Source organism: Falco cherrug, chromosome 5 (genome assembly GCF_023634085.1).
Source record: "Falco cherrug isolate bFalChe1 chromosome 5, bFalChe1.pri, whole genome shotgun sequence".
In the NCBI taxonomy this organism is placed as follows: domain Eukaryota; kingdom Metazoa; phylum Chordata; class Aves; order Falconiformes; family Falconidae; genus Falco; species Falco cherrug.
The window spans coordinates 20,840,388-20,861,883 of record NC_073701.1 but is presented as its reverse complement, the minus strand read 5'-3'; the positions used below and the strand labels follow the sequence as shown (position 1 = coordinate 20,861,883).

The following is a 21,496-nucleotide window of genomic DNA, read 5'->3' as shown; positions in this document are numbered from 1 at the left end:
TGCTTCATAGGATATTTAATATGATTCTGTCTGTGTCACAGAGCTTCTCAGTGTGTGGTGGATGTAGTGTACACAGTGCTCATTCTGGCTACCACAAGGATTGCTGGCATAAAAAGAGGGGAAGATGTCATCACTTTGTCTCTCTTGGTGCCACCGTTGGCACCTGCAGTCATACCAAAGAAAAAGTACTTCTGATCAGAATCTTAGCAGGTTTGTCCCTTCAGCTTCTTTCTCTCAAAAGTTAGTATCAGTCAAGGTGTTTTGGTGTTTTTTTTTTCTTTGTGCTAACTCTGCAGAAAGAAGTTCCAGATGACAGTACAATCCCCCCTAAAAAAATTTCTGTCCTTCACATGCCCACAATATTTGGTAGGTGCGTGAACAACTGGGAAGCTAACATTCAGAAACAGAGGGATTACATTTCCTTAAAGATGTCTCACTTCAGAGATGTCTAGGTCACATGATTTAACTGATGAGACACATGTATATGCAAATTGAGAGAGTGTGTTGAAGAAGGGGAGTACTTTCAATGTAAATGGATTTCTAAGGTTTTTTTCTATGGTTCTCTTTTTCTCAGACTTCAATAATTTTGAAAAGTAAAGTAGCACTGGATAGGGTCCAACTTTCCTTCACCATTACCTTCACTGACTTTGGATTGTAGGCTCCGTTAACAGCTGGTTTTGAAGGTTCATTCAACTCTATCCTGTATTATGTTTGGCGCTGACAATTCATCAACTCACTTCCTCACTTCTATCATTTACAAAACAGCTCTCTGATTTCTTGTGATTACTGAGACACAGCTGAAAGATCCAAGTTCATCATATAAAACATGAGCAGAATATAAAAGAAATATTCTTTATATATTCATGCCTATTTTAAGGATTTGTGTTACCATCACTATCAAATCATAGGTAAGTAAAGTACATTAGAGCTGATCTTTATCTACATGAATTGATAACATAATGCAAGAATGCTGGAGCAGCTGCACTAAATCAGCCCAAAAGTCAGTCTAGTGCATCCTGTCTCCAATGGTGACCAGCAACATTTACCTAGGGAAAACAGAAAGAATGGGCCAAACATAATGACATTGTGCTACTCCCCCAACTTCCAGCAATCTGCAGCTCAGAGACTTCCTGAGACGGATTTTTTTTTTTTAGTTTAAGAGCTCTCTTGCATTCTTCTTCTATGATTTTTTTTCCAAATAGAAATTAATTCCACAAAAATATTCAGCTTTCAGAACATCCTGTAACAAGGAGATCCACAGTTCAGCTCTATGTTGTATTATTTCTACGTATCAACATTTCTTAGAATTATAGAAACATAGAATGGTTTGGATTGCAAGGGATCTGAGAGATCATCTATCTCCAACCCCCCTGCCTTGACAGGGACACCTTCCACTAGACCAGGATGCTCAAGGCCCCATTCAGCCTGGCCTTGAACCCTTCCAGGGATGGGGCATCCAGTTTTTGCCACATTGTTAGCAATACCATAAAGGAGACTAAGAGTTTCCAGTCACTTTGAATTGTGGATGACTCCTTGGCTGGAATTTCAATTTGCAGTGTCTTAAAGAGAACCTGAATTTCTCCTGCAGCATGTGCTTACTCTTTATACAGTTTAGAGAGGGTACTCAAAATCACTAGTCGCTTTTGCGAGCCTCGAGCTAGGAACTCTAAATTATCCTTCTTCTCAAAGCAAAAAAGCAGCCATTTGTCCTGTTGATTAAACTCAAGCTTACATTTGCAAGGATAAAGAAATTAAAATCATTGGAGGTGATTCCTCATTGCCTGGGTTAGATGACAGCATCAGAGAGCTTAGTGAGGGGTATCATGGCCCATCAGGTTAAGCCCCACTCTCATGCATCTGAGTTAGAAAGCTCTTTGCAACTTTCTGAAACTTCTAAATTGTTTTGTTCACTACACAGTTAAATTTACAATTTAATAGACATTTCTTGTTCTTTGAGCATGTCTCTCTTGCTTATGCTCTTCCACTTTGCAGGCACATCTCAAGGCAGCCAAATGATAACATACTCATTTATGCAGTGGAAAGGAATAACTTTCACAAATTGGAAACACAAGCATGGTACATTTCACAGATAAATTCAGCAGCAACCTTGCATCCAGTACTTGCAGCAAGTGCATTGATTCTTAAAGCCCCAGAAGTCAAAGCTTAAAAAAACAATTTGAAAAACAATGGCTGTTTCTTTAATCAATGAAGATGGGATGGAGAGGGTGGCGGGGGGAAATGTAGAATAGGATTTTATACTCTTAGTTTTACCTCTAATTTCAGGGAAGGATGATTATAAGCCATTGCCTGAAAAATATTTTCGCTCAGGCAGAAGGTATAGAGCTCATCCCTCCTACTCAGCACTGCTTATTGGTGCCCTGTGCATTTTACCATTGACTTCACTTACTGAGTTTGGTAAAAAACCAAGCTTTAGTGGAGTTAGAGCTTTCCATAACTGTATCTACATTGACTTGGCACTCTAGCTGCGGAAACAACACCAGTACACTTGTTTATTCAAAGAATTTTCTTGACATAAAGAAACCAAAGGCAATATTTGAAATGCTATCATTTATGATGTGTTGCTAACAGGCCAATGTTTTGTGTATGTATAGAACAGCTGTAATTACAATTTTCCGTCAGGTAATCTTGGTATTCAATTTATCGAAAATAAAAGTCCAAGTATATTCATAATTCAAAAAATAAAAGAATGTTTTCCCCAGGCTTGTTTTCTGGTGCATCTAGGGTACACTTGCAGCCCTGTGAGGTATCATGGCTAGGAATCGGGAGACTGAGCTCAGATCAGGAAATGGCCACAAAGATGGTGTGTAATTTTCTAGTGTTGTGCATGGCTGCCACCATTCTGAAGAGAGTTCTTTTTGATGTAGATAGTGGAGGTGAAGACAACCTTCCTGACAGGCTTAACAATTTTTTGTAGAAACTTCCTGCTAAACTCTGTCGGGGTAAATGTACAGAGAAGGACATTCCTTTAAACCAATGTGCCATATCAGAGATTTTGGGACCAGACATTAAAGGGTCAGAGGGGTTTTGTACTACCTTGCTTAAACCTCCGTATGAAGCAGGCAGAATAGGGGAAGGTATGACTCCTACTTCTTATTAACCAGAGAAGGTGCCCTTTTGCATCTTTATATATTTGTATGAGTGTCTTTGAGTCTCACAGTGTTATTGTTGATTTTCATGTTATGTAGAAGAGTAGTTATTGAGTTTCAGAGATTAGGGTATATACCAGTACATGTGAAACTCGCTTTCTAACCAATATTATAATAAAAAGTGATAGCTTGAAGCCACATTTTGTTCTGACACCTTTGAAAGCCGAATTTATTTAGAATTGTTGAATCAAATTGTCATTGTTTTATTAAAAGCAGATTTTAAACCGTTCCCTGGGGCTCCAAAACAGAATGCTGAACAGAATATTTATCAAACAGATACAGCTAGAACAAATCTTGCCTGTTTGCCTCTTACTTGGTTTAAAAGGCTGTAGTTGTGTATCCATGTGGAAAGCAAACAGGTTTATGCAAAGAAATAAGGTAAGAACAAAGCAATAGTCTACAATTAAATTGATACTTTATGTAGAGAAAGCACTACTGATAAAGCTTTAAAACTGCTTTGTAGTAATGTACATGAAATTTACTGATAATTTATGTGGGGATGTATGCATTGTTAGGAATAGACGACTCTTTATTTTAAGCATCAGAATGTGATTGATTTTTCTCCTCTCCCCACACACCCCCACTGCCTTTAATCATTTTTTACCTTTCTTGGCAATTAATATGAAGGTACTACAACAGCTAGCTATATTAGGACAACTAACAATAGACAACTATGTAGGATATTGCATTCTTTCTATACATAAATACACAACCTAGTCAGGAAAATATATCTGTAAATGATCAAGTTTTTCATGTTTTATTCTTTTCTTTGTCTCTGTGGTGGGAAGAATCTTCTAGATCACACAGGTTTGAAATGGAAAACTTTTTGTTAATTTCTTCCTACTCTTGTTCTCTCCTACGATATGGTTCACCATATGGTCTCCATGACATCTTAAACTTATTACTAGTTGCTTTAGTCAGAATTTCTCGTAGAAAATCTATGTAAACCTTACCTAAAGTATATTTTCTGTCAGTAAATTCTACAGATCCATCTGCCAATCAATCAGCTAGCATGACAGCTAGTGTATCTGACCATGAGCTTTGCAACGTGTGGGGATGGGTAGGGTTGACGTGTTACCACAATGAGGAGTGAATATATTGCTCTTCTTCAACTGAACATTTTGAAGATCCGGTGTCCTTTTTACAGATGGTATTTTTTATTTTTCTGTACTTTCTTTTAATCCTTGCCATTTTCTATTCTTCATACACTCACACAATGTTTTCTTTAGAAGGCCTGAAAGGAATGAAAAAATCACCAACAGAAATCAAATAAGCCCTGCTAATGTTATCTGAGTGCTAAAACTAAAGGAATTCCTTAATCATTATTCCTCAAGTTTCTTCTCTCTTCTTGTGTAGTCACTTTTAAAATACTTTAAACTGCCCCCCCAAAGTTATCTGTCCTTTTAAACAGTTCTTCCATAATTTCTCTGGGCCCAGTTACACCTGTCAATGACATGATATCCTCTGCTGCTTAGAGGGGTTTTTGATTTCAGTTGGTATCTTCATTCCAGTAGATTTGCTACCTCAGCCTCCCTTGTTTCTACAAGACTTAATAACATGCATTTCATGGGACCAGAGCCTTTCTTTTTTGAAAATGCAACAGAACTTAAAAAGCGAAGGGATGTGCAGAAATATGTGGTGTGTTATAAACTTCTAACTTAAAAGACAGCTCACGAAAGGCCATGCTGTTCTCTGTGGAGATCCTCGCATGCCAGAAATTGTAGTGAACTGTACAGTACCATTTACCTGACAAATATCTTCCAGCATAGGGATATTTGAGACAGTGTAATAAAATTAGGATAATGAAACTGTTAAAAATGAAAAGACATCTATTTCTCATTTACAGTCAGGTCACTGCTGACAGATGCCAAAATCTCAAGAGAATTTCACAAATCCACAGGAAGCCTCAACAACGCTTAGTTTTCTGTTTGAATCTGATTTAGCTGAAAGGTACAGCTAGACAAATAGCTCCCTGCTGGCTATCTATATGAACAAAATCAAAGACTGTAAGTTGCTTTTACTCCTAAAACAAATTGTAATCTATGCTCATCCAGCTCAAAATTCAACTTCTACAAAAAACACCTTAAAGTCTCAGTGGAGACCTAACAATCTAAAGCTACTTAGAAGTTATAAAATGGGTGTCTGTCAGTCATTGGCAACATGCAGGGAGAGAAGAACAAAACAGCAAAAGGGGTGTGGAAGCTAAATATCAAAGGAAATAATTTTGATAACAGGGAGAATCCAGGTTGCAAGATGGGCTGTGAAGGGGAAATTTGAAGTCCTGCATAGTGAGTCATATTGATAAGGACCAGACCGAATGACTACAATTTACATGTTGTTTATTCTTCAGTAATGTCTCTGAGTGTGTAAACCTGGCACAAACTTGTAAGAAGTCACAATCTGTGTTATGGAGTACTCATTACCTGAAGAGAGAAGAAATAAAACTGGTCAAAGGAGAAAGCTACAATATATTAGGGTGGCAACCAGGCAAATAAATGAGGGACGCTGTAGATCTAATCACTTAATTATTTATTGACTAATATTTTGTTTGTCAAGGAAGAAAAAGTACAACTACAAGTAATTGGAAATCTGGATCAAAATTACCATTTTGAAACTGTGCAAAGAAAGAGTCATACAAGCATTGTTAAAGGGTTTTGGTTTAAGTTGCTTCTTTTCTAGCTAAATTCTCAGAGATTTTTGTGACAACCATAAAACAGCTAAGGAAGACAAGTCCCTGAATCCCCTGCCTCTCTGAAGGTGTTATCAGAGGCCACATGTCAGGAACCTGATAATCTATGGTTCAAATCCTTTGCAAAATTGATCTAATATAGATGAGCTCCTCTTTCTCAGGAGAGTATCCTTAAACACTGGAATATTGAATTGATTGTGATAAAATCGTCTCACTTTCCTGCTTCCAGAATTTTCAGGATGGGTAAATAGTGATATATTCATTGTTGCAAGCCCTGGAAATCAGCTGTCATCTAATATCCAAACTATGAAGCTGTTTTGCTTAGGCCTAAAATTATTTCATTTGCATTGAGTTCACAGAACCAAAAAATCAATTGTGTTCCTTAATCAAGACTAATTTATGGATTACTAAAATCAGATTTGATGCAACACTAAAAAGTTTGCAAAGTTATTCACTGGAAAAAACCCTCCAGCCCTAATTAATTACTACACTACAAGGTGACATAGTTTCCAGGCATGTAAACGGTAGGATTTTTTACTCAGACCTGCTTCTAGACCTTACCCTGTTACTAGCTTTTAGCAAGTAAACTGATGTATATAAGCAAGAATAGCATAAATGCCATGTAATACTGGTAGAGTTCATAACTATTTGCTGTAGTTCTAGTGTTTCTGAGGATGTTAAATGTTTGCTCAAGTACAAATGTAAGGGGTAAACCAAACGGAATTAATTTTTTCTATTGTACCTGTGTTCTTGACCAAAATGAAATTCAGGATAGCAGTGGATATTACATCTGTGGCTTACCAAATTGTCAGGTAGTTAAAAGAACATATTAACTGCCCACTCTTTCAAAAAGATTCAACTCAGCCTCAGACTGACCTCTAGATTTACAAGCTGAAGAAACCAGTTTAGTAAACAAGAATAACTAATTACCAAAATCTCATTCAAGAAGAGTGACAAAGGCTATGTTTCCTGAAGCAAGCAAACCTATGGATTTTTCACCACAGTGCCTATGCATCTGAGCTCATTGTTATTGTAGTCACATCTCTTAGAGATACTTTTGTTAACTTAAATATAGCCTCAGTTTGGACTTTACAGCAAAATAATTCTAAACAAATCAAATGTTAGCTGCTGAATTTTCTGGAAAGTTCAGGATTAAAATAACTGTATTGTTCTTTGTATAGCTGCAAAATATGTAGGAGTTTCTCTCATTGTAGCATTGCATATATTTAAATGTTGGTTGCTAGTAAGGGCAAGCAGTAACTAAGTAATAACATTTTTCTGCTTGACTTGGTGCCTGTGCAGAGTGTATTTCACTGTTCAGTAACCTGTTGAACTAGGCGAGAAGGGAAGGGAAACACTAATTTCTGTATTATCTGCACGTGCTTGGCACACAAGCCTTTGGAGCAATTGCATAATTAGAAGATAGGATGACATAAAAGGGATTATTTTTTTTTTTAATATGAAGTCCTCCTTCAAATATGTTTTGTTCTAAATAACCATACAAATATTAAAGTAACAACTCCATATTCCTAATAGGTTGCCGAGAATAAATAAATAAATAAATAGATCCTTGCAATACAGGCCTAATGCGAGGCTATCATGATAATTTGTTTATAATGTATTCCCTCTCTCCTCATCAAGGCCCTCTCAGCATTATACAAAAATTATAAATTTTATTAAAAACATAATTAAATATGTACCATAACAGACAAAGAAAATAATATCTGACCTGATCTGCATTGTTAATAGGGGGTTTGAAAGTCCTACAGGTGGCAGCCGGTTGCAACACAGAAATCCAGGCCTTTCAAGTGGGTCCAACTGTTAGCCATTTAAGAAAAAAGTAATCCACATTTTTGTTTGATGGCCTGTAGTTAATTCGATGATCAAAGTGTATGTATTGTTTTGCTCCAGCCTGTTTTATTGAACTTAAAAGCTCAAGTTTAGAGCTGCAAGTGCCGTTATACTTCTGAGCACTTTACCTTTTACAATTCCTTCTCTTTCTCTCTTGATAGCAATGAGCAGTCATTGCTGCAAGTGTGGTACTATCTCCCATGTTTCTCTTCCGATTTATTTTTCTAGTGGGTATATTATTGGTAAAAGGTGGTGGATGGGAAGCTGGGAAGAGAGCAGCCTGTTTCTGTGTTGACCACATAAAGCAGTGACACTGGTGGCCCCATGACACCTGCTGCCATGCATGGTGGTTTTGATTTCAAAGGACTTTCTCCAGGGTGAATTGACATCCGTGTCCTTTAGTCATCATTTTTATGTATGCCTAGACTGCCAAACCAGAGATTTTCAAAAGAGCCTAACAGCCGTATCAGTTCAGAGGGGAGGGATCCACCGCTTGTTGCAGGCAGGTGGTTGCCCTCTGAGAACTGGATCAATGCCCAGCGGCTCTTTGGAGCCATATCTGATCGACTGTGCTGCTGTTTGAAGACATTTTTGCCCCTTTGGCAGAGATGACCACTCTTGTGGCTCTGGCGTCTGTGAGATCTGTGTGAACGTTTCCAGTTTGTTTTCAGAAGAAGACATAAAAGATTCTTGGGATGTCAGTGGACAAGTTTCAAGTACTGACAGAGAGTTAAGGGTGACACCGCATGGCACCTCTGTTCCCTTTGTTGTGAAAGTGGTTTGGTAGCAGAGCAGCTAACCCCAAACCAATCTTCCATGTACACAAATTTCTGCATATATCACCATTAATGTCACAAATTCAACACAGGAAAAGGTGGAAATTATTTTTGTATTTTATTTTTTCAAAATAAGTCCTTAAAAGATATTTTTTTCAGCTTTCATATATTAAAAGAAACACTGTATAATTTTTGTCTTTTTCTCTGAAAAGTTAAAGTGTTCTGCTAAGAGTCAGTTTTGATCAGATTACATTAAAATCTTGTTCTTTCTTTTTAAAAGAAAAATATTTTGATCAACTATATTATCTAGCCTTCTTTCTCTGTTTTATCATTACTGCTACAGCGTGTTTTCCTCTTTTATTATTTTTACGGTTAGAGCTCCATCACAAAATCTGTGTTAGGCTACAGCCACTTTGGTGTCAAACAGAATTTGTTGAGAATACAACTTATGCTGAATACTCAAATATTTTCCGATTAGAAATGGCTGTTTCACTGACTTGGAGCCTTTCTGCGGGAAGGTGTTAATTTTTTTACTAAATTTTCCTTTAGAAAAATGAAAAAAATCCCATGTTTTCCATTTCAAAATTACTTCTGTTTAAAAAATATTATTTCTCATGTAATAATATAAACCAGAAGAGCTGACATTGGAGCAAATTATCTGAAATGAACCCTTTCTGTGGGGAAAATTTCAAGCCTTTTTGTTGTTGCACAGAACAAAAGAAGTCTTCAAGTGACTGTTAATGGTTCTCATGGCACAGAATTTTTTTATTCCAGGTAACTGAAGGCAGCAAATGGAGATCCATAATTTTCTTCATATTTCAGGAAATTACAATACATGATAGCTGTATTTAAAGAGCAGGGGTTTGTCTTTTTTCCTGTATGACATTGTTACAATTAAACCAATTAAGGTATCTGCCTTGTGTCCTTGATTCTTGTTACAGTACAGTAAATGAATTGTGGGTTTTTTCCTATTCCATTTTGAGAGAAAACCTGTTTTGCTAACATTTTGTATCAGTGAGTGCTCAGGAGAGTTGCAGTGGTTGAGTAGCTCTTAATGATATCTATTTGTTTTGCTCTAGTTTTCCCGATCAAGATATTCGCAGAACAGCAGTCCAGCAACTAGAAAATATGTCAAATGATGAACTGTTAGAATACCTCCCACAGCTGGTTCAGGTAAGGAAGAAAGTGAGAGCCAAGTAAGTCTTCTGTCCAGATCAGTAACTTCTTTAAATACTTTTGATTCTTTCAGTTTTATTGATACATTGTAAGAGGAATAAATGAGAAAGATCAATCAGCTGATGCAATGATTGTCTTAAGAACAGGGCTGAGGTATAGACTGTTGTCCACTTAAAAGGATGTAATTGTTTTGGCATGCTGATTGAACTCAACTGTGTACTACAAGAAGGTATTTTCAGGTACCAAAGAAAAGTAAAACATACATCTGAACAAGAGAAATTCTGCTACGACCACCAAACCAGGGACTGGTGATGGCAGGGCTTCGCTGCAGTCAAAGAAGCAAATGGTGTTGCAACACATCACCGTATACTTTATATCACATATATGGGGAAAATTGTTGTCAGCACAGCGTAGCCAGGGTAATTTGGGTGTAGAATTGTCTCTTTATAGATGTACACTGTGTTTCACTGGAAATTAATGTTTTACAAGTTATAGGCCCGTTGCTTCCAAAGCAATCACTTTGTGGTTGAGTAGGTCCTGTGTCACAGTTAAAAAGGAATCTTTGAAAACTTTTTCCCCTTACGTTGTAACACTGCACATGGATTGCTTGCTACTCCACATATCAGAGTTCCTCATGGGGTTTTGTGTGTTTTAAATATATATTTATATAAATGCATGTACATATATACATATATCTAGATAGATATATATGTATGAATATATTTATCTAATACACTACTGTGAAGCAGTGGAACCTGCACAGCTTTACAGCATTCACACAGTAGAGCACTCATGTGACCTTTCACCTTCCACAGCTTCTGTTTCACAATTAAGTTTATTTTGCAACCCAGATAATCAGATAAAAACTAAAATATAGATTGATAGTTTCAAGCAGGGGAAGAAAAGCTGCATATTTACATGGATGTTAACACAGCCGTAATCAGGATGGTACCCACCTGTCTTGCAGATGGTGGCAAACAACTTGTGTCCTGAAGTTTCTTTGCTCATTGCATTGCTAGGGCGTTCTCCATATGTCAGATTGTTTCATTCAAAGTAAGCACTGGGTCCTTTCTGATTAATTTTGTTATAAAGGAAAGACAAGAAAGCCAGCATACAAGTGATTCTTGCAATTAATTTATCTGTTAAGGTAGTCAAGTTTGAGTGGAGTCTTGAAAGCCCTCTAGTGAAACTCCTGCTGAATCGTTCTCTTCAGAGCATCCAAGTAGCCCATCAACTTTACTGGTAAGAAATTTGCCATTAGTACCACAGTCATTTTTTCTTACAGTAAACTTTAATCATGATTCTACTGGTGACAAACTCTCTTTTTGTTAAAAATCAACAGAAAGCCTATTTTTCTGCTCCTTCTTTATTCCTCTTTCATACCAGGTATGGGTAAGTTGTATAAAAGACCTAGTTATCTCTGCCTTTTCCCTGCCCCTGGTGGGAGGGAGGAGGGAAAGTTCTGCTCACTTAAGTAAGATACTATTTGTATTTTTTTGCATTTTCTGGTTTGAGCTAAAAACAGCCTACCTCAAAACTTGCAATCTCCAAGCAGCGTTGGCTTACTTATAAAGGATCCTGATTTTGTGGTTTCTCTGACCTCTCCTGAAGTTGCCAGACTTCTCGTGTGCCAAAGTGTATGTCTTACCCCTTTGTATATCTGACTTGTGAGTTTCCAATAGTTCCTTTTTGTGATTATGGAGATGTACCAGTCCTGGCATAACTGCCATTCACCATCTACCTCTGCAACATAAGGATCTCTCTAATCGTATTATTGCATGCGGTGGTTATTCTGTTCGCTGTGCTATTACTTCAGAGATCTCTGAATAGGAATGTGGATTTCTGCCACCTGAAAAGCTGCCCTGTGATCTGAAAATCAAACTGTAGTGGGTTTGGCTTTTATTTTTTCATGTTTAGTAGTGATGGGCAAACTGAGCTTTCATTTACAGTTCAACTGGTTCAGACTCCTTAAACCAAAAACTTTCCTCCCTGCAAAGGCAAGACAACAACTTGAAATTTAATCATTTGGTTGATGAAGTGTAAGGTCAGAAAGAGCATAGATCATACTTTCTGGAAGTAGTAGTAGGGATAAAACAGAATTATGAATGCGTTTGTATCACTGAAATGAGTAGGATAGCAATAACATGTCTAATAAGCACATCTATCAAATAAAGAGGAACCACATTTAGCGTGCCATCTTTCTACAGCATCTGAAATATGCTTTCTACTATCTTATATTAAACTTAGTCATACTGGATATAAATTGTCCATTCTAGAGTTCTTATAATGTGCCCAAAGAGTTGGTAGTTTTCCTGTGCAATTAGAAATTTTCTAAAGTTCAGTGGACAGTGGGGAACAGTATCAGTTTACCTGTGTTTTCTTTAACTGCTCTCTTCTTCTCAGAAAAAAAGAAGAAAAAAAAAAAAAGACTTAAGTATCTGTGGTCTTCATCCTCTTTTTGTCCTCTTTACTTTGCCGTGTAGACCTCTGCAGGTCACATTTTTTTCCCCCAGATTTTGCTCAAGCTGTCTAGTATTATAAACTTGGGTAATATAGAGCAGATATTCCAACCTGGATAATAAATATCTTTATCTGGCACACTACAATATAATGTGGCAAAATACATTTATATATAGCTGAATATATAGCCCAGCTACACATACCCACATAAAATAAAATATTTCTCAGTGTTCACTGTATTCTCTGCCTTTTGCTGGTAGTAGCCCTGTTCATGCTGGATACATCTTTTATTTAGTTTTTTGTTCAAAAATTTCAGTCTAAACTGAGAACTCTAATATGGCACACATCTCTTAAAATTTTGCTTTTTGTATTCATCACACTACACACCTTTTTCCTTTGATTATACTGCTCCACCATGTTGTTCTGTAGTAAACTCTTTTCTACCTAACATTTGAATTTATGTAATTATTCATATTCCTGTTCCAGTATTTTAAAAGGCATCACCCAAGTCATAAATTCTACTTACAAAATTTAACAGTAATTTCATACTTTTTATTAATAAAGCCTTAATTAATTAATAAAAGCTTTCCTTTACTTCACAAATTGAATTTCAGTCCTTATTAAACTATTGGAAAACAAAGGTTTTTCTTCCACTTATCTCTAAAGAGATTTTAAAAAGAAGCTCAATGATTTAATAATGTGGGGAACATGTGTGGGTAACATTTTATTCTCAAGTGTTGCATTCTTTTTCATTACCAAATTAGCAATCAAGAAGAAAGGACTGGTAAAAACAAACTTCAGTAACAAGTTTATATTTATTTTTAATTGTAATGAATGACATTACAACTCCACTATTAAATAATACAACATTATGCACAGTGTACCCACCCAAAATAAAGCTTGAAAATGAAGACTCTAACGTAATTCAGAATACTGGTGATGTGACTCCAGAACCGCAGGGGAAAAGTCAACTGATTTTAACTTCCATGTTTTACAACACTATTATAAATCTAGAAACTGCTTACTAGAAATGGTGGCGACTGTCAACACAAACTTATTTTAATGACAAATATAATTTATAATAATATCTCAGTTATTTCAATTGACTCAATTTCCAGGCACACCAGAGATGAACAGCTACCCAACAATGATGTACCAGCTCATCACTTTCAAATATTAATGTTGAATAGTAAATTGTTAACTCCTTTCCATCAAGCAGTGATAAGTTTCTCTGAAGATTTTACTTAAAAATTATGGGACAGTGGTTGGCAAAGGTGGACAGAACAGCATATTCACTCTTGGGACACATCTTTAGCTGCTGTAAATCAGGATAGCTTCAGTCTGTTCTTTGCTTGTATCTGTTGTAGATTTGTTCCAATAATTCTGTTATTGACAGTGAAAAGTTAATTGATCCTACACCTTGTGTGTGTTTGGTTGGTTTATTTTCTTACCATGTGTGACTCTTCCCCTCTGAATTCTTGAGAACTGGGTCCGTCTGCATCCATCAGTGTTTCAGCTGCTCATTGGTACTTCTGAACACACTCCTCTTCTCAAGGAGACTAAAAATTCCCCACGCATACAGTGCCGGCACAGGACCTATGTACCGCTTAAATCCCATTTTAGTCTTATTTCAAGAGTTCCTAATGTCCATGAGGCATGTGGACATTTACCCTGCCCCACTATCTTCTAGAAATCCACTCTGATTTTTGCCTTTTTCCATCAGAGTTCCTGGGAGGGGAGAAGGCCGGAACAAGTTTTCCCATTCCCTGGAGCTATGATGAGAAGAAAAGTTATTAAACTGTTCTAGCAAAGCAGAAAAAATTGCTTGAGGGGAAAGAAACCTGCTGTGAGCCTCTCTGGGCCCTTCAGCTTTCTGAAAGTCTCGTGTTTATCTCCTTGCTACTGTGTTTCACACACAGGGTTCGGGGTTTAGGTTTTTTATTTTAGGGGGTTTTTTGATTGTTGTGTGTGGTTTGTTGTTGTTGCTTTTTGTGGTTTGGGTTTTGGTGTTTTTTTTTTTCTTCCCAGCTTTTGTGCTAGAGTTTTAATCCACTCCTTTACCTCTGGCAACCTGCCAATCGCTTTCCCATTTACTTGAGTGTTTTTGGCTTTTAGCTGCTTTCACAGGTGGCAGCTGCAGTGTACAATCAAAACAGCTGGCTGGGGCAGCAGGTGGCCAGGAGGATGTCTCACAGATGGTTGCCTTCCACAGGAGGATTGGGTAACAGGGAGAAATACAGTGTCCTGTAGGATCTGTAGCAGCTGCGTGAAGGTGGTGCTAAGAAACAGGTTTCATTGTTGTGGGAGAGTGTGAGTGTTTGTAAATTTTGGTGGAGCATGAGAATCTGGTATGCTTAGCTCAAGAAAAGAAAAAGTCAGGTGAAATCCTTGCTGAAGGCAAAATGTCCTTTTGTACCTTATCTCCTAGGTCACTAAAACTTTATAGAACATTCCTAGTTCACAGCATTTCTCAATGCCACTTTGTCTGACAATCAAGAGAATAGGGAGTAGTCTTCTCTCTTTTCCAGTCCACATCTTGAAGGTAAGTGAGAATGAGAATAAAAAGGATCTTTCAGTGAAAGCCAACTTGATGAAAACAAAGTGAATTAGACTATTGATTTCAAAGCTTAAACATAATATTTTTATTTCTTTTTCTATATAAATAAGAACTGTAAGAAGCAAAAAGAAGATAAGCAATGTATAAAAGTTTAAAAAGACCCCAGTTAAATTCTCTACTGTTGGTTGTCCCTCAATACTGTTTTCCAAAACCCTTATCACTTAATTTCATTCAGCACTCCAGCACTGAAAAAACTGATTATTGCTTCATATTTTCTGAAAGAAAATATATTTTTCACTGTCATAACTGGTCTACATTAACCATAATTCACTTGAAGGTTCAAAAGAGGGAATAAATCAAGCAGATACTCATCTGTCTGACACTCTTAATTGTCTGAACATTAGGCAGACCACCATCCTCCAGCTCTTTTCTTCCCACATTATGGTGTCTTTCTCCCACAGTCTGAAGTTATCAAGTCTGCTAATTATTAATTAAGTTCCTAAATAGCTGTGTAGAGCAGGCTGAAAAGGCCAACCCATTAAAATGACATTAATGTAAACACAAAAGATGTCTATTTTATTTTGTGTTGATACGGTCCTTCTTACTGGTCAGAATCAAGAGAACATTTATTCATATCTGTAACTTTAACCCTGTGAATAGCCAGTCCCAGCATGCTGAGCAATTTTGAGCAATTGTTCTGCTGCTCTGCGTCAGGATTTGAGTTCAAGTCTGGAGTCGTTAAATCTTACTAACCTTCTGAGGGTAACATGTCTTTCCACCAAGTGATGATTACAAATTTCTTCTGTATTTGGAGTACTTGATGTGATCACCCCTCTGTTTTGGCCTGGAGAGAACCTCAACAATAGAGTGCATGCACATCTAGTGATTTTTGTTCTAAACTCATAATTCTTATTTACAAAATGCCAATAATTTTGAGACTTTTTTTCTTTAGTTGCTTATCTGTATAGTAAATAACACCATTAGAACATTGTTTCTGTGAGATAACAATTCAACTGTCTAGTGTGCTAAGTGCTTCATTACTAGCCATGTGGGACTTGGATTGTTGCCTTGGAAAACAGACAGATTCTGTTTCCTAATTTACAGACTTTCAATTTTCTCAGACCCCTTTTTTTTTTTTTGAAAAGGATGGTGTCAAATGAAACAGAGATTTTGTTATGAAGAAGCACAAATAAGTAACATAATTCTTTGTTGGTTTTGACCTTCAGCATTTACAATGAGTGGGAAACAGTACATTTAAATCAACAAAACCAAGGTGAGAGTGGAGGGAAGCATCATTGTTCACATAATTAATTGTATTTGTGCATGCAAGTAAATATTCACCTGCAGCTAAATAAGTTCTTGAACATTGAAAAAACTGTGTGTGTATGTCCCCTTTGGAACAGAGGAAATTTCATGCCAAAGATCACATTTGAGGAGAATTAACATTGTTGAGTGCAACATGAAAAAAGTCTGCAAATGCCGAAGTTACCAGTGTGTGTTACCGTAATGAAAAAGCACACTATACTATGTATGTGTACAATTGAACCTACTTAGAGCTGAAAAGATAAACTAAAAGAGATTAAAGATTTCTGAAAATAAAAAAAATAAAAGAGCAACTGGCCTTAGTTCTTTTAGCTGTTTTATGATATATATGGTAGCACTAAGGAAAATGTTCCTCAGTCCATTGTTTTTCCCAACTCTGCTTGTCTGATTTATTTTTGTTTTGGCTCCTTTTACATTTAAAAATGTTGAAGCTGACAAATCTAGTTTTTCAGTTATGCTGGAAAATTGCCTGCTAGCTTCAAGTCACATCTATCATAACCCTTCCAATAATGTAACTGTGTATGAAAGATGGGTGTTTTCTTTTGGATAGCCTCTGTAGAAAGGATTGAACAGACCATTTTGGTGGTCTGTTACTATGTCTCTGATGCTGGGATGTGATGGACTTATAATGACCAGCTTGTGGAGTTGAACAGAACTGGGGAAGTGGAGCAGGTGTTGTTGAAAAAGGGATTCAGAACAGGGCTCTGTGCAGATGTCACATTAGGCTTTCATCTGTGCCTTTCATCTTTTTTCCCATTAAAAATGTTTTATTGTTGCTTCCTTCAAAAACAAACAAAGAGCCAAAGTCTTTCCTGATGGATACCACACATAATCTTTGCTTGTCCCGGAGGAACATTTGGGGATGTAAACCAGAGCAGTAATAAATCAGGAAAGCTTTTGACAAAGCATTCATCTAGTTCTGCCACTTCAAATGGATAATTTTCAGTCATGAATTTGATGGATATGGAGGGGTTGTTTTGGATTTTATATTGTGAAAGACTTCTGGAAAAAAATGACTGAGAAGAATCCATAAAGCTATGTCTTTACACTGAAATTTGCTTTAGATATTCATTGGGCTAAGCCAATAAATGAAGAATGACTAACTTTAATAATCTGAAATGTCCAAATCATAAATAATAACAGTAGCTGCAATTGAACGATAATGCAAATTTCCCAAATCAGTCTCTAATGATTTTGGAGAGTGAAATCCTCAGTCAGAAAGCAAACAGCATGAAGAATCTCCTGGGATGCTGAGTTGAGCCACTGGTGTGTTTCACTAGTGAAATGTTGCCTTCTGTAGCTGAGAGCAACACTGCAGCTGAGAGAGGTCCTCCAGCAGGCTGCTTCACTGCTAGAAAGCCGTGGTGCTACCCAATTCTGGTTGCTGAGCTGAAAAACTAGAAAAGGATATCTTACTTGAAATTTGTCAAATATACTATCTAAAAAGTTTATTTTCTTCACATCTCATCTTGCACTTTCATGTTTTATCTTTTGAAAATATTTGGAAACCGCTTCATTATGATCTCCTTTGTATAAAGCTTTTTTCTATAAGTTGCAATTCTTGTATGCAAAATGGATCTGCAGGTGTTTCAAAATTGCATCAGATTATCTAAAACGTTTTAGAAGTCTTGCTCTTTTGCAGGTCTTTTTCTCTTTCCAGCTTAGCAAGCTTTTGTGCTTTAACTATAGCTGTTTGAACCAGGTTTTGTCAAAATTTGTTTTGAGCTACCTAGGCAGTTGTTTTCAATACATTTTTCTTTGAATGGGTGTCACAAAGTTCTTACTGTGTGACTGGAATAAATGCAGTGCAAGCTTTGAGTTTCTTGGATAGATATGTTGGGAGTCTCATTTATAGTTATCATGGAATTGATCACAGTCTTGTCTGACAGGTTTGAGTTTAGTAAATCATTCTTATTTCTGAACACTTTCAAGTGGCTTCTTTAAGGAAAAGTGTGAATAAACTGTAAGAGGTTTCAAATGGATACAGCACATTCACACAGCACAGTGTAATGAATTATTGGTCACCTTAATGTCGCTGTCAGTTGCATGTTTCTGTGGTTAATATTGCTAGGTTTTATCATCATTCTTCACCAGAATGAAAGCTGGGCCTTGGACCTTTGTCCAAATGACTGAAGCATTAGAAAAAGGAGAATCATGAATTAGACTTCGTTGAATAATGTTCCATCAGTACATGATTTAACAGAAAATTACTTTGTGAGTAATTGGAATATTTCTGAGAAAAAATATTCCAAATGTAAACCCAAATATAATTATTAACAGGTTTTAAAATAAATAAACAGATTAGAGTAAAAGGCAATATTTCTAGGCAGAAGAGTGGGGAGGGTTGATAAAAGGTCCTGCCAGGTCAGCAGTGCAGAATTATTCTAATTCAGTATTTTTAGGTATTTGAAGATGATGAGTATTTCAGGATTAAATTCATAAAACCCTTCCTGTTTGAAAACGTTTCCTTACACATTAATGGCTTCCTGAATGCTCACCCCATATTAGATGGTATATTAGTCTGTAATCACAACGCTGTAATCATAATGGACAGGGACCAATTTAAAATGAAGCTGAGAGAGGAAAGAACTGTCAGATTAATTGTTTTTGCATGGATCTCTTGCTTGAACAACATTGCTAACATATTGTAATAGCCTTCTTTTAAGCAAGTGAATTATGCAATGGAACATGTCTCATGCCATCTTATTCAGTCTTTTCTTAGCAAGAAGCCCACTTGGTTGAAACTGAGGTATGTTGGACCCTTGAATTAAATAACAGAAAGTGACCAGTGAATCCAAAAGAACTAAGATCCCTTCCAAATCTAAAGCCTGTAAAATTCTACCTAACAGTTCATACAAGCAGTAGACATCTCAGTCAAAAGACAGCTGAATTGTTCTTCACCTTTCACTGTGGTGTCTAGCAAATACACAGAATACCGTTTGGTAAAGTTCATGACATTATTTCTTTGTTTCGGAAAGAAAATCAGGCTACAAGAATTTACTTTTTTCTATGAAAGGCCATTATTCCTATATAAGGATATTCAGAGATATGTTATCGCAATATTATATCAATAGTGGGTGGCTGAAAGATTAATGTAAAGTAGTTAGTAAGGAATTTTTCACTGAGGTGGTTTTTTTTTTTTTTAAAATGTTCATCAAAACCAAAACTTTTCACAGAAACATTGAGCTTAGATGCAAACATTCAGATGGTGTGTGAAGTGCCAGATGAAGTTGAAAAAAAAGTCTTAATGCTTATGCTAGTCGCTGGAAATGTGAAAATGGAGACTCGTGGCTGGGGTAGCCCAGTGAGTGCCACATGAGCTATTTTGAGTGATTTATGTGCCCTGCCTCTGCCCCCATATATTGTTGAAAAGTATCCCATCCATTCTAAAGCAAGTAACCAGCATTTTTTCAGCTCAAATTAAAAGCAGGTGTAACACACATTTTAAGACAATCCCTAATACAAAAGTTATTATATCAGGTACATCTCCTCTTGGTGTTCATCTGAATTACTCAAATCCAAACCATTAACAGGTTTTCTTAATTCTTAGCTTGGAAAAATACAATGATTTATGAAACATCATGGTTATCTCACCTGTGCAGTTTGTCACCTAGCTGCTTTTCACTGGTGGCTGTTAATTGAAGGAAAACTCATCTGCTTTTGTTTAAAAATCCTAGAAAAAGGATTTGTCTATTGCTGACTGTTCTTGCTTCCTTTATAAGATTCTAGATAATTCGTAGTGAATGAGCAAGTAAATGAACCGTCTTGTTGGTAAAACTAAGAACAGTTGAGTCCTCCCCATTAAAAGGAGAGAGAGCATGAAGATAAGTATTATAATAATGTAACATAGTAACAAAGATTAAATGGTTGCTAGAATAAAGAAGCAATGGCACATAAACAAGTGTATGATATTATCAAATTGGCACCATCCCTCTCTCACAAACTGAGATTTCCTATCTCATCTAGTAAGTGGCTTGGAGTGTTCAAATACTTAGACATAAATGGTGACTCAAATATTTCAATGTAAACAACAAAGCAGCCCTCAACATACCTCTCAATAAAACCCTGTTTTATACCTTTTACTCTGAATTTTCCTAGCTTAAAAAAAAAATATATATATATATCTTTTTTTCCCCTCACATGAGGGCTTGGTATTCATGTTCAGCTTCCCTCAGCTATTGTTCACAGTCTGTCATCCCCTGAAATTAAAATAACTTTTCCCCCCAGGCCTCCTTCTGCTCCATTCACAGACCAGTGCTTTCTCACATGTATGCAGTGGTGTACTTTACAGATATATGTGCACTGGTGCACGTGCTTTCCTCCATGCAGTCTTTGTAATCTAATCTATGGTATTTCATGTTTGGAAGCTGAAACCTTTCTTCCCCATCAACTTGGACATGGGTAGAGGATGTCATATGCAAAGCAGCATGCTTCTGGCAGTTGAAAGGGCTGAAACGGGGGATTCCCTCTACCCAGTTCTGCAAACATTTCTGTCTCTCCTCCTTCAAGATCCCAGTTCTTCTCCCAGACTCAAAAGTCTGCACAGTGTTCACTGGTTTGGAAAAGGAGGGAATTGCCAGTTTTCCTAGTTTCTGCACTGAAGTGTGAAACTATGTTTGAAGCTTTCGGCAGGCTAAGGGGTAAAGAGTAGTCACTGTAGGTAAAGAGAATAGCACAGCAAAGTATCTCTATAGGAGGAAGAATGCAGAAAAGCAAGATGAAAGCAGGGATGAGTAGTACAGTAATATAGTTCTACTGTGTTCTCTAAGAAATAAGGGTTATTTTTTCCCAGCTGTGAAGTTGAGGTTCAGGATAAGACCTCCTGAGAGAACTGGGAGATCTAGAACTCTTCCACAAAAAAAAGCATTATCTCCAAGTGTAACCAGTGCTGTTACTCTCCTCTCTCTAGATAGTGTAATTTTGATTTGATTGCCCATAGTGCTACATGTTCCTCTGGAGACCCTTGTGCCTAGACATGTAACCACTCTGTGCTTCTATCTCAGTCTAAGTTATTGATTCTAGACTACAAACAGCCACCAACCTCCCTTGCAGAGGAGCCACTGGAGGCTTGATCATTTCACACAAATCCTGACTCTGACTGTACTGTCCTCCTTTACCTGACATAGCTTTTCTAAGAGCATGGAAGACTGTAGGCCAAATAGTGGTAAGTAAATAGCTGTTTGTTTAGTTAAAGAAGCTCTTACATTTTTTGACATTGCAAACATGCAGAAGGCCCCTGTCCGGGCAGTGGCATAGGCAAAACACCAGTCTCTGCTGTTTTGTGTAGTTCTGGCTGATGTGGTTTAGCCAGCATAAAAAATAGTGTGCAGTCTTTGCTCATACCCTAAAATCAATCTGTATCACAGAAATTTTGAAGTATTGTCTGCTCCTGTGACAGCTGGGCCCCAGCTAGAAGTGCCTGCCAAAAACCACCTTTCAGGTACAGTGCAGTTGATGGGACTGAATGCAGACCACAAGTGATGTTCACAACTTAGGA

The 21,496-nt window shown here is 37.0% G+C and overlaps 1 protein-coding gene across 1 annotated transcript in view; it reads left to right on the top strand.

Moving 5' to 3' along the window:
• Positions 1 to 21,496, top strand: part of PIK3C2G (phosphatidylinositol-4-phosphate 3-kinase catalytic subunit type 2 gamma) — a 208,241-nt gene that overhangs the window by 89,749 nt on the left and 96,996 nt on the right. The window contains exons 17-18 of the mRNA XM_027807693.2: positions 9,563 to 9,656; positions 10,807 to 10,901. Of these exons, the coding sequence (XP_027663494.2) occupies positions 9,563 to 9,656; positions 10,807 to 10,901 (189 nt within the window). The remainder of the gene's footprint in view (positions 1 to 9,562; positions 9,657 to 10,806; positions 10,902 to 21,496) is intronic.